The 14,125-nt window shown below is 44.1% G+C and overlaps 1 protein-coding gene across 2 annotated transcripts in view; it reads right to left on the bottom strand.

Moving 5' to 3' along the window:
• NTN4 (netrin 4) overlaps positions 1–13,834 on the bottom strand; it is a 107,538-nt gene extending 93,704 nt beyond the window's left edge. The window contains exons 1-2 of one of the 2 annotated variants that reach the window (XM_038386886.2): positions 12,918–13,834; positions 7,032–7,561 (exon numbers count right to left, since the gene is read on the bottom strand). In XM_038386886.2, the coding sequence (XP_038242814.1) occupies positions 7,032–7,561; positions 12,918–13,041 (654 nt within the window). In that variant the 5' untranslated portion in view covers positions 13,042–13,834. The remainder of the gene's footprint in view (positions 1–7,031; positions 7,562–12,917) is intronic. The other variant, XM_038386887.2, reaches the window with a different exon arrangement.
• Positions 13,835–14,125: the final 291 nt, after the last annotated feature.

Genomic DNA, 14,125 nt, shown 5'->3' with positions numbered 1-14,125 from the left:
TCACCAACCCCTCCCCCGTATTGCTTACTTGGTTCTGTTTTCTGAATCTAGGGTTGAAAAGCTTGTTGATTTTACCACCTTCAGGCAAGCTCTTCTTACACAGTATCACAAATCCTTGTTTCTTCTAGGTACTAAAGGCTAGATCCACAAAGAGAACTTAGGCTTGGTATTGGCATGACCAATTTTAGGCACCCTGATGCCCATTGGAATCTTCAGCTCTAAATTAGGTGTGTAGGCTCCTTCTACAATGATGGGGACTGGAGAGTTAGGCACTTAAGAACGGGAGTCACAAAACCCAGCACACTGAGCAGGGAGCCACCTAAGCTACCCAGTAGGAAATGCCAAGTAGTGGGGGGTGGCTTAAGTTTCACCTGTCAAAGGGAGTTAGGTTGGAATTTACCTACCTGGGGACTCCACTTGAGATTCACAGCCGAGAACCCTCTCCTGGAGTTAGACACCTAAGCCTTTCTCATTGAAAATGAGATGATGGTACTCCCCCCCTCTTATTCAATATCCCATAGGTTAGAGCCCTGACCTCAGATGTGGGAGATCCCACATTCTAATCCTTACTCTGCCTGAAGTGGGGCAGCGACTTGAACACTGGTTTTGCACCTCCTACAGAAGTGCCCTAATCACTTGTTTAGCCTGAGGATGAGCACCCAAGCTCTCCTGCGGAAGTTGTTCCACTTTAGGCATTGAGCAAGTGAAAGCATCCGAATGCCTATGGCCTAGTTGTTACACACTCATCTGGAAGACCCAGGTTCCAATCTCTGCTCTACATCAGGCCACAGGATAGGAGTGGCCACACCCAGAATCAAAGGCCACTTTTAATCATTTGTCCCCAAGTAACTTGTCCAAGGTCACATCTGTCAGTGATAAAGTCACAAACAGAACCCAGGTACTTTGACTTCCATTCCCTTTCTTTTTACCTTTAGACCACACTGTTTTTACACAGGCACACAGCCTGTGTTTTTGTACCTTGACTTTTATATATGATACTGAAACTTTTTCAAGTGGTGCTCCAAGGGGCTTGTGCGCAGTTGGCTGTCATGCTATACAGTAGTTGCCTTATATTAAAGAGACCTGTTAGCAGTTCAGAGTTTACATTGATGTTTTAAAGAATGCTGGCCCAACTTACCTGCAATTAAATAATACTCTTTCAAGCTAGATATTTTAAGATGGCTGCATATTTGAAACTACCGTTTCAACTGAAACTGTTTCCATATGTCTGAAATTAGGTGCTACGATTAGTGGGAGTCAGCAATGCATAATTCAAAACAGCACACAAAACTCTGGTATTGCTTTAGGTGAGATACACATTGCTATTGGCAGTTAGAAGTAATTGCTGGAATGTAGCACGCTGTAATAAATTAAATGTGATATATGCGAAGCATGCATGCTTGCCATCTGGTTGCCAGAGAGTTGCTGTTATTACTTTGCACGTAAATACAAGTGGTGTTTAAATGCAGGGAACTGAAGTGTGCCACATGCATTAACTCCAAAATGATTTAGGGCTCCAGTCCCCTCTACTCAACATTTGTTTTAAAATATGAAATAATAAGACAATTTGTGATAATTGCAAAGAAAGGAGACCTCCAATTCCAAACTACAATAAAATGAAGCCAACATATTAGACACTGCAACAATAAGGCCATTCTGTGAATGGATTGCTTTGTAGCATGCTACCTGAAATACACGGGATAATACTGAATTCCTTCCCTTACATAAGGTATTTGCTGATTTCTACATATAGGGGTCTCAATCCTTAGAGCCCTGCAAATTTGCGGGTATCCACTTTATATCTGTAGATGTCCGTGGACCATATTTGAGGATGGATGTGGATCCAAATTTTATATTTAGAGCCCAGAAAACCTGCGGATATCCATGGACCATGTTTACGGATCGTGGATCGGATGCAGAAACAAATTTTGTGTCCACACAGGGGGCTATCAATCCCCTAGCTGCTGCACATGCAGAAATTCCACTGACACGCATGTAAACTGACTCGGCCTGTATTTGCACACATCTATGTGGACACACTTTACTGGGATGACTTCAGTGGGAACTGTATACACACATAGTGGCTACAGAATCAACCTCGGATGAGCCAGATCCTGCCCTGGTTTACACTCTTTGCAAACCCACTGAAGTCAGGGCTGAATTTCTTCTCTCTGAGCATCACTTGTAGAAAGGCTAACAAGGAATTGTGTGATTGAGAAAATATAAATCACACTCTTCTGTGGTCAAACGAGAGAGGGAGTGGTCACCAATCCTGGTGTGGCTATCGTCATAGGGCTCAACATTACGTGGTAATATGGCATTACATAACCTTATGGAGATGGCAGACAACTGGTGGAGATGCTGAGAGCCTCAGAAACTCCTCAGCCTGGCACCTCCTGCTACTTCTACCGCAGATTCCCTTGTTTAGTGAGTCCCAACCCCAGCATGAGGGGAAGCTCTCTCTCTGCTTTTACCACAGGAGGGGCAGCAGGAAGCAGTCTTCCCTTGTGGTCCCCTTATTTTAACCCTCAATTGGATTAATAAAGTAACTGCTAAGGACACCGGCCTCTTCAGTGAGCCTAGAGGCTTTCATTCCTTCAGTGAAAAGAATGCACTTAAAAGTTTCTCTCCAGACCAGAACAGCTGCTGCCCTCCCTTGACTTTTTACATAGGAAGATGCATTTTAGTGAATAGACTTATGTATTTCTTTGGACAGGTACTCCTTATTCCTTTCTTAACCAAACCGGGGCCCAATCCTGGAGAAAGCTGACTCTGAATAACTCCAGTGATGGCTGATATTGTTTGACTCTTCATGTGTATTGTTAATTTTTAACAGTGACAATCTTATGACCCTTTAGCAAGGCAATTGCTTTCAGACTGTGGCTTGGATCCTCAGTTGAGGTAAACAGGAATACGGAACACCGATGTGTGCCAGCTGAGGTTCTGGCCCTTTAAATTCAAATACTATCAAAGCCCTGTTATGGAGCTAACATATTCTTCTGTGAAGAAAACAAACAAAAAGTAAAAAAACTACAAAGAATCCTCCCTTTGAATGCAAAATTTGAGGGAAACTAAATCACAACTTAATTTATTCATATCTGATCCTTTCATTTAAAGGTCAGATTTTACACTGGGATATCTATATGTGATTTTCACTGAATTCAGTGAAAACCACATATGGCTATCTCAGAGCAAAATTCTCACTGAATTCAGTGCGAATTCCATGAACATATCCAAGAGTAGAAATTTGGCCCTAAATGTCTATGAACTCAATCATGAAACTGCTGGGATGAGAGTGGGAAACTGTGTGTATATCAATCTCCCCTCTGTTTTTTCCACCAAATGCATCCGATGAAGTGAGCTGTAGCTCACGAAAGCTTATGCTCTAATAAATTTGTTAGTCTCTAAGGTGCCACAAGTACTCCTTTTCTTTTTGCGAATACAGACTAACACGGCTGCTACTCTGAAACCTGTGAGGATTCTGTATATCAACAGATGATTTATTGAGGCTCAGTCTACACCACAAAGCTTTGCCAGCACAGGTAAATTGGTTAGAAGTGTGGGGGGAATCATACCACTAGCTGACATAGCTATGTTGGCAAAAACCCCAGTGTAGCTGCAACTATGCCGACATGAATGCTTCTGTTGGCATAACTAGTGTCATCAGGGAAGTCGTGTTACTATGTCAACAGAGAAACTCCTTCTATTGTAATGACAGGTTTCAGAGTAGCAGCCGTGTTAGTCTGTATTCGCAAAAAGAAAAGGAGTACTTGTGGCACCTTAGAGACTAACAAATTTATTTGAGCATAAGCTTTCGTGAGCTACAGCTCACTTCATCGGATGCATTCAGTGGAAAATACAGTGGGGAGATTTATATACACAGAGAACATGAAACAATGGGTTTTATCATACACACTCTAAGGTGAGTGATCACTTAAGATGAGCTATTACCAGCCGGGGGGAGGGAGGGAACCTTTTGTGGTGAAAATCAAGGTGGGCCATTTCCAGCAGTTGACAAGAACGTCTGAGGAACAGTGAGGGGTGGGGGGAGGAATAACATGGGGAAATAGTTTTACTTTGTGTAATGACCCATCCACTCCCAGTCTCTATTCAAGCCTAAGTGAATTGTATACAGTTTGCAAATTAATTCCAATTCAGCAGTCTCTCGTTGGAGTCTGGTTTTGAAGTTTTTTTGTTGAAGGATAGCCACTCTCAGGTCTGTAATCGAGTGACCAGAGAGATTGAAGTGTTCTCCAACTGATTTTTGAATGTTATAATTCTTGACGTCTGATTTGTGTCCATTTATCCTTTTACGTAGAGACTGTCCAGTTTGACCAATGTACATGGCAGAGGAGCATTGCTGGCACATATCACATTGGTAGATGAGCAGGTGAACGAGCCTCTGATAGTGTGTCTGATGTGATTAGGCCCTATGATGGTGTCTCCTGAATAGATATGTGGACAGAGTTGGCAACAGGCTTTGTTGCAAGGATAGGTTCCTGGGTTAGTGGTTCTGCTGTGTGGTGTGTGGTTGCTGGTGAGTATTTGCTTCAGATTGGGGGCTGTCTGTAAGCAAGGACTAGCCTGTCTCCCAAGATCTGTGAGAGTGATGGGTCGTCCTTTAGGATAGGTTGTAGATCCTTGATGATGCGTTGGAGAGGTTTTAGTTGGGGGCTGAAGGTGATGGCTAGTGGAGTTCTGTTATTTTATTTGTTGGGCCTGTCCTGTAGTAGGTGATTTCTGGGTACTCTTCTGGCTCTGTCAATCTGTTTCTTTACTTCAGCAGGTGGGTATTTTAGTTGTAAGAATGCTTGATAGAGATCTTGTTGGTGTTTGTCTCTGTCTGAGGGGTTGGAGCAAATGCGGTTGTATCGTAGAGCTTGGCTGCAGACAATGGATCGTGTGGTGTGATCTGGGTGAAAGCTGGAGGCATACAGGTAGGAATAGCGGTCAGTAGATTTCCGGTATAGGGTGGTGTTTATGTGACCATTGCTTATTAGCACCGTAGTGTCCAGGAAGTGGATCTCTTGTGTGGACTGGTCCATGCTGAGGTTGATGGTGGGATGGAAATTGTTGAAATCATGGTGGAATTCCTCAAGGGCTTCTTTTCCATGGGTCCAGATGATGAAAATGTCATCAATGTAGCACAAGTAGACTAGGGGCATTAGGGGACGAGAGCTGAGGAAGTGTTGTTCTAAGTCAGCCATAAAAATGTTGGCATACTGTGGGGCCATGCGGGTACCCATAGCAGTGCCGCTGATTTGAAGGTATACATTGTCCCCAAATGTAAAATAATTATGGGTGAGCAGATTCCAAGGAGAGACTGCTGAATTGAAATTAATTTGCAAACTGGAAACAATTCACTTAGGCTTGAATAGAGACTGGGAGTGGATGGGTCATTATACAAAGTAAAAGTATTTCCCCATGTTATTCCCTCCCCCCCCCCGGCCCCACTGTTCCTCAGACTTTCTTGTCAACTGCTGGAAATGGTCCACCTTGATTATCACCACAAAAGGTTTTCTTCCTCCCCCCCCCCCCCCCCCCCGCTGGTGATGGCTCATCTTAAGTGATCACTCTCCTTACAGTGTGTATGATAAAACCCATTGTTTCATGTTCTCTGTGTATATAAATCTCCCCACTGTATTTTCCACTGAATGCATCCGATGAAGTGAGCTGTAGCTCACAAAAGCTTATGCTCAAATAAATTTGTTAGTCTCTAAGGTGCCACAAGTACTCCTTTTCTTCCTTCTATTGTATACACTGTGTCTACACTAGAGGGCTCTGCTGGCATAGCTTTACCAACAAAGCTTTTGTAGTGTAGACAAGCCTTATTTACTTGGAGATGTACAGTATACTGATCTCCAGCACGACGGCATGGGGAGCCTTACTTCAAAGAAAATAATCAACACAGTCTAACAGAATAAAACTGATCTTTCTTTTTGTTAATAACTCACCCCATTCTCCATTTTATTCCAAAGAAAAATCAAAAGTTTGATTTAACAAACAAAACACATCTGAAAAGCACTCTAAACCGATCATATAACTCTTGAAAGACCACTAGAGGGAGCAGATTTTACCAACAGTCTACCGAGGATACCTCACTACTAATGAAAGTGTAAACCCAGAGATAGCAACACAACAGATCTTAATTTCTGTATTAGGGTTTCATTAGAGGGAATCTCTCAGAAAACTAGTTGAATTATCAGTGTAAGCAACAAAGCGAAACAGTGCATTGGGCATATGTTCTTTATTTTCTGTTATTTGTAATGTATAAAAATAACCTCTTTTCAATACTGTCATTTTTCTTTTAGCAAACGTGATTTTTCCCTTCTACTTTTCTTTTGTTTACCTCTTTTTTTCATATTAGCATCCATGCACATAGCAAATATAAGGGAGTGGGGTTTCTTAATTAACTAGTATGTCCTTCTTCCACAGAATTACAGGAAAATTATAGGGTCAACGTTAGCAGTGGCTCTTTTTGGTTTATTTTACTTTAATTTGTTGGTGACAGTGGTAGTTATCTAACAGGGACATGGACACCATCAGTTGAAAAATAACCCCATTTCTGTCAAATTTTGACCTATTGTTACAAGTAACATTTAAAATTACTAGAACTGAAAGAGAATGGAGAAAAATATTTTTCTCCATTTTCTCCTTCCATTCCATTTGTTTACTTTCTGAAATTAACAATATCTTTGTGTGTTTGCCAGTTTCAACATTTTTCCAGTATAGTCAATTCACCTGTTGCTTGTGTGAGTTTTTCACAAAGCAACAGTGGAGAGAGAAACATTTTTAAAAGTAGAAAAATGTGATTGTAAAACCTCAGAGATTGGCAGAGGGGATCAGGGACAGATGTAGTACTTGCAACTACTTTTAACTCATTTCTTGAAATTAACTAGATTTCAAGTTGACAGTGGCATTTTAAGATGAGAAATATAAATTCTGGAGTAAAGGTTATAAGGATTATAAGGAGACTGAATTCAGGGCCAACATTACTTGACAGTATCCCTTTAACATGCCAGTGAACTTACCTCTCCCCCAGTGCAAGGAAAGGGACTTGAATATCTTGAAGTGCAAATTGCTCCTTTCTTTGTCACATCGTCCTCTACGCCAAAAGTTGCTGAACAGTTAGTGGAAAAATACTTGTAAGGCTTCCATGTTTTCCCAAAATCCTGGGATCGCTCCAGAACCATGGCTGCTGGCCTTGCTGACTTAAACACCATGATCATGTGAGTAAAGTAAAACTCAGCTTCTAAATCCAGCTGGATCCTCTCCTTGTGCACGTCCTCAGCTGACTGCCACCATGTGCGAGGCAAACGGAAGGAAGAGTCGGCCATTGCAGAGGGCGGGTGAGCCAGATGGGCGTGAGCAGCATTGCATTTGTCACACTTGGGCTGCTTGCATGTCAGGTCTGCATACTCACTGTATGAACAGTAAAACTCAGTGGAGTTGCGCCCACATGTGGTATCTGTCCACAATCTTCGTCCATGGGCTAGGTTTCCCATTCGAGGGTTGCACGCTCTTTCGCAATGGGACCCAACTCCGACAACGCTGCTCAGTCCTAGGTGGAGAAAAGTACATGTTAATCTAAAGCAAATTATCTTTAATGGTATGGTTCTTAGACAACTGCATTCAATTTGCCATGTGAAACAGCTCCCTGTGTAACCATAACACAAGTGGAGCTAAATTCTGCACTGGCCAACACAGAGAACAAGGAGAGAAGCCCAGAGTCAGGAGTGGAAGGGAGCTGCTGTAGACTAGGGCAGCCCTCAGGATTGCACCTGTTTCAGTGGCCCCTGCAAGCCAGAGAACACCTGGAGCACAGGCCTTCCCCAGCCATACTTCCTCCTGGTCCCAATATGTCCCCGGCTACTCCACTGAGGGGCGCTTACAACAGCCCTAGAGCCCCTTTGCCTCAGCTTAGCTCACTCTCCCTCTGCAATGGATGCTACGTTAAGCCCAGGGGCAGTAGATGCCCCCTAAGGCTTAGTATGGTAGATAAGGAACGCTCAAGGGTTCCCTGGAAACCACATGCAGGAAAAAGTCCTATTGGGTAGTTTCTAGGGAACCTTGAGAGTTTTTTAGTTACCACAATAAGCATTATGGAGCACTCCCTGGTATCGCAGCCACCTCAGTGGGGAAAGGGAATATTCCCTTCTCTTGCTGCCCTGTGTTAGGGGAAACCAAGCTGCTTCATGAGCTATCCTAGAAAACCCTGAGGATTTGAAGTGGGGCAGTGACCTTGTCTGAATACCCACAAAGATATATTCGTATCTCAGTGAAGGGCCATACAACCCCTCTCTTCAAGACGGCAGAAAGAGACCCATCCCATCACAGGACAGGGAGGAGACCATGAAGAAAGCACTAAGTAGCATGGCGGTTAGGGTGACCAGACAGCAAATGTGAAAAATCGGGACGGGGGTAATAGGCACCTGTATAAGACAAAGCCCCAAATATCTGGACTGTCCCTATAAAATCAGGACATCTGGTCACCCTAGTGGAGGTTGAGTGGTGCTAGGGCTTACTGGGCAGATGAGGTAGCTGAGTTTTCAGTAGGAGACAGGGAGCTGAGTTGTAGAGGGATATTCAAGCAAGGTGCTTCAGTATTCCTACTGAGCCTGGAGGTTGTTTGCACAGTAGGAACGCTGAAGCATCCCCTCCCTAGGTCGGGATTTAGCCGGTACACTGGTTCATATTTTGGAAGTTTGTCACTAATGGTGTGTAAAGAAAAAATTCCACTGTTGAAATGGTGCTGGCAAGCTGCCCTGCAATTTAGTCTATGTGGTTTTTGTTCAGGTTTGTCTAGAAGTCACGTTGATTTAAAACTCATGCAATTACAGTGTCTACACAGAAAATAAAATCACCACAGGGGTTCAGTATGAAACCTTTAGCAAAGTTACAGTCATGGTTTAGTAATTTTTATTATAAACTTTCCACCTATTAATGAAGCTGGCAGTCAGTCAGGAACTAGATTGTATTTTATGACCCTCAGCCATTTAACTTAAAAAAAAAAAAATAAACAAAACAGCTCCGATGACTTGAAAATGGGCATGCCAAAACATCTGAGGTGCATAATGTGTTCTTTATCACTGGGCCAAACATACACAATAAGCTTTATGCACTAATGATTATGATTTCTTCTTGATCTTTTTGCTAAGTTCAAGTGTCATTTTGGTTTAATATCCAATACATCCTTTATCTGGGGGCTATTATTGTTATTCAGCTTTGGTATATAGTAGTTGCACTGAAGTTCTATCCTGCATTAGCAGAGGGGTAGACTTAATGATATGATAGATTCCTCCCTCACACCCCAATTTCTAATACCAAGGATCTATGCAGGTTTTTTATACAGATTACTCAGAAAAGCAGCGGAACATTGTTTATAAAGCACTTACAAATGGACAGATTGCATTGGCTAAAAATATCTTGGAAAGATTTTAAATGATCAAAATACTCTGTGAAATAATGAATCCCCTACAGGGATAAGAAATTAAGTGCATTAAAAAGGACAGTTGCAGGTAATAACTAAAATAAGACAGTCTCATCTCAAATTTACGAAATACACTTATGCCTATAACAGTAAATAAATACAACTGTAAAATTCACAGAACAACACTTATCCCTTATAGAGATCCTTTTCAAAGCACTGTCCAAATATAAACTAATCTACACAGCTCTCCTGAGAGGTAGGGAAGCATTTTACCATGTGCGTTATCAGTTAGGCCTACCATGGGATGACTTAATTTATGTGTTGGCTGCTTTCTTGGATTCTTTAGCTACATTATTGTAGTGAAGTTACCTGTTAAACAAACAGGTGAATATTTACTGTAGTACCCTCCACCATTACATTGCAAATTACTATCTCTAATAGAAAGCACTTTTGTGACAAAATTAATATGTCAGTTCTTAGTCAGGACTTCAATATGATTTTTAATTAGTATCTATATTGATCAAGTACTATCTTTGTGCTCAGTTACTGTATAGTATATAGAGGAAAACATGGACTAAAAGTGTTGCCCTTCTAAAGTCAACGGGAATTTCAATGGAGCCAGGATTACACCTAGAAGTTCTGCCCCAAGGAGCTTACAGTAACTGTTCAGATGCAAATGTATTATACTTAAACTTACAAACGGATTAATGTAAATAAAACACTTTCTGTAGTCCTTTGGCAGGCCTGTCTCTTCAGGGCTCTGTCCTGCAGAGGTCTGAGCTTCTCTGACATGCCGAGTACACAACTCCCATTAAAGTCCATGGGATTTGAGGATAATCAGAAGTGGTTAGCACCTGCTAGTATCAAACCCTAACTCCTATACTCCCAGGAGCTTTGAATCAGGCCCATAGTTTTCATTCCTCATTTGGGAGTGGATCCTGCTCCCACTGGAGTCAATGGGAACAGGTTCAGGCTGTTAGAATTCACAAGCCATTGCTCTTACACTGGGGGAAAAACAAATCCTGTGAATAATAGGAGGGTTTTTTCAAATGAAAAAAAAATAGAATGATCAATGCAGAGTGCTGCAATTTGTGAGGTATGAGTTTTCTGGCTTAGTGCTGTTTACCACAAGAATGCAGCAAAATTGACAGATAGGAGCATAAAGATTTTCGCACTGTCAGCCACAAACTCACATCAGCTCTTCCATTACCAGAAAGAGGTGTCTCTCCATACCCCTTAATGCTTATGCTTAACCATATGCTATTTCAAACCCTATATACTGTACATACCACTGAACAGCAATCTTTAGTAATGGACAAGAGCACACAAGGTACACCATGACTCACCTGTAAAATATCCAGGACTATCATATGCTTCCTGTTTAAGCGTTTTTTCAGTTGACACACTTGCCTTGTAACATTTTACTTACACCCTTGCAATTGATTATGATTTTTCTATAACAAGCTATAATAAACAAATAATGAGGTTTGTTCAAAAAGAAAATCAGCCCTCAGTTTGAAAACGCTCCAAGAAAACATTATATAAACAGTTTAAATATTAATATTTAATATTAATATAAACACAATATTAAAGACTAATTGTGAAGTGTTTTGAGATTCTTTTAAGTGCAAAGTGTTTATTATACTAAATATATTTGGCAAGGGTGGGAAAGGGGTTTAAAGCTTTGGTTTATCTGTGTGCTAGTTTTGCCATCAGTACTGTAAAGATCATTACAAGCATGACTAAAAACTTTATTTACTACACTGTGAATTCTGCTTTCCTCACTCCCTTCCAATACTTAAGTAATGGTTTCCACACCACAAGGATAGTAACTGACACCGAGATTGTTAGAGCTACATTATCTTGTAGATCTTAGCTAGTAAGACTCAGAACAAGCGGTAAGGAACAACCTCAGTGGTGCACTGTTGTACTATATGCTAACCGGATACCAAGGAGCTTCTAAATAAATAAGCCAGCCAAAGGGAGTGAATGAAGGCTCTCTTATCTTTATTTCAGGTAAAGGAGCTATAAGCAACATGAGTGTAGGCACTGTGGGGTGTCAGCTCTAAGGGTCAATAAAGTCCTGGCACGTTTATCTTATTTGAGATCTTTAGATTGCTTTTCTTGTGCATAAACTTGAAATAGCAGTTACTTCAGAAAGAATGCACGTCTGACTTTTCACTCTGAGTCAGATGTGATAAAGGGATAGCACACAGAAATTACAGCTGTAAAACACTTATCAGGACACCCACTCCATTGCCTACCAGGGAAGCTACAGGGCACTGTTTGGTGCTTTGCCCAGTCTAATTTTGGCTGTCTCACATGGGGGAGCTTCCTATACTTTCAGTGTCAGGAAGCTTTTCTTGGTGTTCTGTTTAAATATTCCTTTTTTTCCACTTTCATTCTTATTACCTCCTAGTTATATCCCTCTCCAAACTATTCCAGACAGTCACTATGTCCCCTTTAAGATGTTGCTTAGCCAGTCTGTACCTATTTAGCCCTTGAAAACTCCCCTTACTTCTGAGACTGAGGAGATGGACACAAGACTGCTGGCTGGATGGGAAGCAGTGTGACAAGCTGCCTCATGTGGAATTTAATTTGCATTCCTGAAAATAAATTCTGGCAAAACGAGAACGGACTTGGGAAATACATCCGTAGTATGTCCAGGAACTAGCGGGAAAGGAAGGTGAAAAAGGGAGAGAAAGGTGACTTGAACGTAGGACATTCTACTGTTTGAGGACCCCTTTCTGAGGAATCAATAAAAACCCAAACAAAACAAAAGAACCTAAGGTGTGAATTGACACTTCTCAGCAACACTGACTGTTCTTGACCATGGAAGAAGCACTTTCCCCCTTTACAGGTCATTCCAGCTGTAGCTAAAATAATCCAAGCTGCTTATTCTCTTTCCTGCTCAGGAAGCTCCTGTTCCCTGTAGCCCTATGCAGAAACAGGACTGAGTTTAAAAACGTTGCTTAATGGCATTAACCAGTACGCTACATTGTCATCTTTCCTTCTTGAACTCACTGCACCTTCCTGATGTCTTCCCTGGCTTTCCCAGTCCACTTGACTTTTCACACTCTCTTATGAGCTTGTTAAAGAGACGGCCACATTTTTAAAAAGCGAATGTTACATCTTTTACTTGAGAGGCTGCGAAGGAACACGAGGATCCGAAACCTGTTCGGGAAAAGTCCAAGGGTGTGTGTTGATATACACGGTGGTTGATATACACATTGCAAGTAAAACTCTTCTTTGTTCACTCTGAAAATGATAATCGGGCTACAAAGATAAACTTTGATCATTAAGGGTAAATACTGCCCTTAACCATCGGTTTACATATATTTACTGCTGGAGAAGGAGGAAGATAGGGAATATGAAGCGATTTCATAGTCTGAAACTGTGTTCCCCAGCAGCTTCGGGCTTTATTCCTTCCTAGAGGCTAAGGATTGGGGAGAAGGTTTAGAAGCAATGAAAATACATCAAGACCCACCTGCACCTACAGCAGAGCAGCCCAGAAGTACAATGAGCCAGACCCAGCTCTCCATGGCCAAACACCTGGTCAAAGTGCATGAATCAAGGAGGAGGACCAGGAGCCTGGAATCTCTTCTGCACATGAAGACGGTTCTCCAGAGCAAATCCTTCCCGGCGGGTCATTCATTCGCCACTCACTGGAGTGCTAAGGGCAGGAGGGAGGCTCCAGCCCCCGAGTCTCCCCCGGGGAGTGACATCGCGGGACAGCTGCTGGCTCCTCCAGCCCCCGGGGAGCCGCGTGCCTCGCTAGGAACATTTCACTTCCCCGCGGGGACCCGCCGGGCTCCTGCTGCTCCCGTGCAGGGCATGGCAAGCTGAACTCGCCGGACCTTTCACTTCCCGGCTGCCGCCGCCGCCTGCGGCTGCTTCCTCCCAAGGGGCACTTGCAGGAGGTGCATTTTATTGCATTGATCCCGATCTCTGTGCCTGTGGCTCCCGGGCCCCCTCCCTCGCTGGCTTTCCCCTCAGTTGACAGCCCCGGGCTCTGCAGGCTGGAGCCTCGCCGTACTGCACAGGGAGCACGGGGCCAGCCAGCGCGAAGGGACTGGCTGCCGCTCCAGGGGGCTGGGGGCTGACACCGCCCCCAGCCACATCTCCTCCAGCGGCGCCCGCCACGCACCCCGCCTCCCTGTGCCCCCCGGCGCAGCCTCCCTCAGGCCGGGGGCGAGCGGCTAGCTGCGACTGCCAGCTCCTGGCGGGAGCGTTCCGGGGAGCGCCGGGCTCGCCCGCCTCAGCCCCGAGCGTGCCCAGGGGCCTCCCCAGTCAGACGGACAGGCCAGCAACGGGGGGGGGGGGCGCCCGGCCAGCAACGGGGGGGGCGCCCGGCCAGCCCCAGCCTCCCGCCTCCCCTCTGTCCCGCTCCGACCAGCGCTTCTCCCAGCCACTCCGCCCCGCCCAGCTAGTCCTGTTCTCCCCCCTCAGCCCAACTAGCCCCCTGCTCCCCGCCCAGCTACTCCTGTCCTCCCCCCAGCCAGCCCTCCTGCCCTTCCCCCTCCAGCCCAGCCAGCCCTCCTGCCCTTCCCCTCCAGCTCAGCTAGCCCCCTGCTCCCCGCCCAGCCCAGCTAGCCAGCCCTCCTGCCCTTCCCCCTTCCCCTCCAGCCCAGCCAGCCCTCCTGCCCTTCTCCTCCAGCTCAGCTAGCCCCCTGCTCCCCACCCAGCCCAGCCCAG

This window comes from Dermochelys coriacea, chromosome 1 (genome assembly GCF_009764565.3).
Source record: "Dermochelys coriacea isolate rDerCor1 chromosome 1, rDerCor1.pri.v4, whole genome shotgun sequence".
NCBI lineage: Eukaryota > Metazoa > Chordata > Testudines > Dermochelyidae > Dermochelys > Dermochelys coriacea.
This window is presented reverse-complemented; position numbering and strand designations above follow the sequence as displayed.